The following is a 1,783-nucleotide window of genomic DNA, read 5'->3' as shown; positions in this document are numbered from 1 at the left end:
TTACCTTTCCTTGTACTTTTACTAATTTAAAAGTATTTCTGACCAAAAGAATCTATTTAGCTATTCTTTCATAAATACTTATGATTGAAACTCTTAATATTCACAAGATAAATAGTAATACTTTTTCAAACAAAATGATAATAAGATATAAAAAACAGCGAACAATGTTTATTTTAATCATAATTAAGAAAAAAAACATCCTAATCTAATGGACATTTGATCATAGGCTTATAGCTCATTTTAGCAGTATTATAAGCATTTCTGTTTTTCCCCACTTTATAATCTGAAAAATATCTTATAATAAATTTTTAAGCAATATATTAATATAAATACAAGCATCAGCAGCATCTACAAAACAAACTTCAAGCATTTCATCTATATCCAATTCTTCAGAGAAGCTTTGAATTCCCCACCAGATTGCCATGAACAGTGCAAAAGACCAGATCGGTTACTTGTTGTGCGCAAGAAGGAATTCTCTCTGCAGACCACAGCTCCCAAGTTTCATTCTTCCTCCTTCCTCCAACGTATCATGGGAAGAACAAGCCTTCGCAAGAGACTCTTCTGGTGAATTGGGAGGCTGTGTTTGGCCACCCAGATCCTACACTTGTAGCTTCTGTCGGCGAGAATTCCGATCAGCTCAAGCCCTTGGTGGCCACATGAACGTGCACAGAAGAGACAGGGCAAGGTTAAAGGAAGCTTCAACCCATAGCTGTGAAACAGACGAAGATGTTTTAAATATTTATCCATTTAGTTCTGATGCTCCTGGGCTTAAAGTTTCAGTAAGATTGGAGATTGGAAGAGAGAATTGGAAAGCTGACGAGTTGGGTCAAGGAAGGGTTAGAGATTTTTGTGATGGTGATGAGGAGATCTCGATTAAGAAAGTGAAGACCGATAATCTGCGAATGTTCAAATCTGAGGTAAATAAACTTGGACATGGTCCAGTTGAGTTGGATCTGGAGCTTAGGCTTGGTGATTCACCAAAGGTGAAGGAGAGTCGTAGCATAATTGTGATCGAGTAAGGAAGCATATTCTCATGTGTTTATATTATTTGTTGTATCCTTGTTTTTGCAAGTCTTTAAAGATGTCATCTTTCGATCATGTGCGTGAAGGAGACCTTTTTGTTCTGATAAATTTTGTAGGAATTCTAATTACTACTGTAGGAACTAACAAATAGATTAGTTTCTTGTCCTGTGCATGGAATTAATATCGAATATTTCAATCATAGAGAAGGTACAAAACTAAAAGTACTTGATTAACCTGAGTTTATAAACACAAGTCCAGGAAAAAAATCACAGTTTTAACTGTAAAATTCACATCTCATTCTTTGTTTCAATCGGATAACTCAGATTGGATGGAGATTTTATTTTTTTTTTTATGGCTAAAGCAATAATATTATCTATGAAAATTATGCAGCACTTTTAGAGATAAATTTATAGTACTGTTGTTTACGGAACATTTTATATTTCTATTTGTAGAGCATGGTCGGGTCCATATATTGAACTGATATCATTCTTCGTTGTCAGTAGTCTAGTGTACTTTTTCTAGATGTCTTCCTCCATGTTGCAGGAAAATGACTGCAAATTTTCTTTTCTAGATTTAGTGCTCTCTGAGGGTTATTCCTTTTCTTAAGAAAACTAAAAAGTGACCAATTTCATTCAACAAAAAAGTGAGGGCATTATTATCTAAACTATTAGTCGTAATTTATTTTGAAGCAATATCGATCATATCCATCTATCATTATTTTAATCTTATATAGTGTGATATAGTTTGTCCATAATCTCTG

At 33.9% G+C, this 1,783-nt stretch overlaps 1 protein-coding gene across 1 annotated transcript; it reads left to right on the top strand.

Moving 5' to 3' along the window:
- The first annotated feature begins 378 nt into the window (after positions 1 to 378).
- Positions 379 to 1,108, top strand: LOC110032271 (probable transcriptional regulator RABBIT EARS). The gene has a single exon (XM_020735845.1). The coding sequence runs from the start codon at positions 423 to 425 to the stop codon at positions 1,017 to 1,019; it is 597 nt and encodes a 198-aa protein (XP_020591504.1). The 5' UTR covers positions 379 to 422; the 3' UTR covers positions 1,020 to 1,108.
- Positions 1,109 to 1,783: the final 675 nt, after the last annotated feature.

The sequence above is a fragment of the Phalaenopsis equestris genome, unplaced genomic scaffold (assembly GCF_001263595.1).
Source record: "Phalaenopsis equestris unplaced genomic scaffold, ASM126359v1 Scaffold000903, whole genome shotgun sequence".
NCBI classification, from domain to species: domain Eukaryota; kingdom Viridiplantae; phylum Streptophyta; class Magnoliopsida; order Asparagales; family Orchidaceae; genus Phalaenopsis; species Phalaenopsis equestris.
The sequence above is the reverse complement of the archived record's forward strand: the minus strand, read 5'-3'. Positions and strand labels throughout refer to the sequence as shown.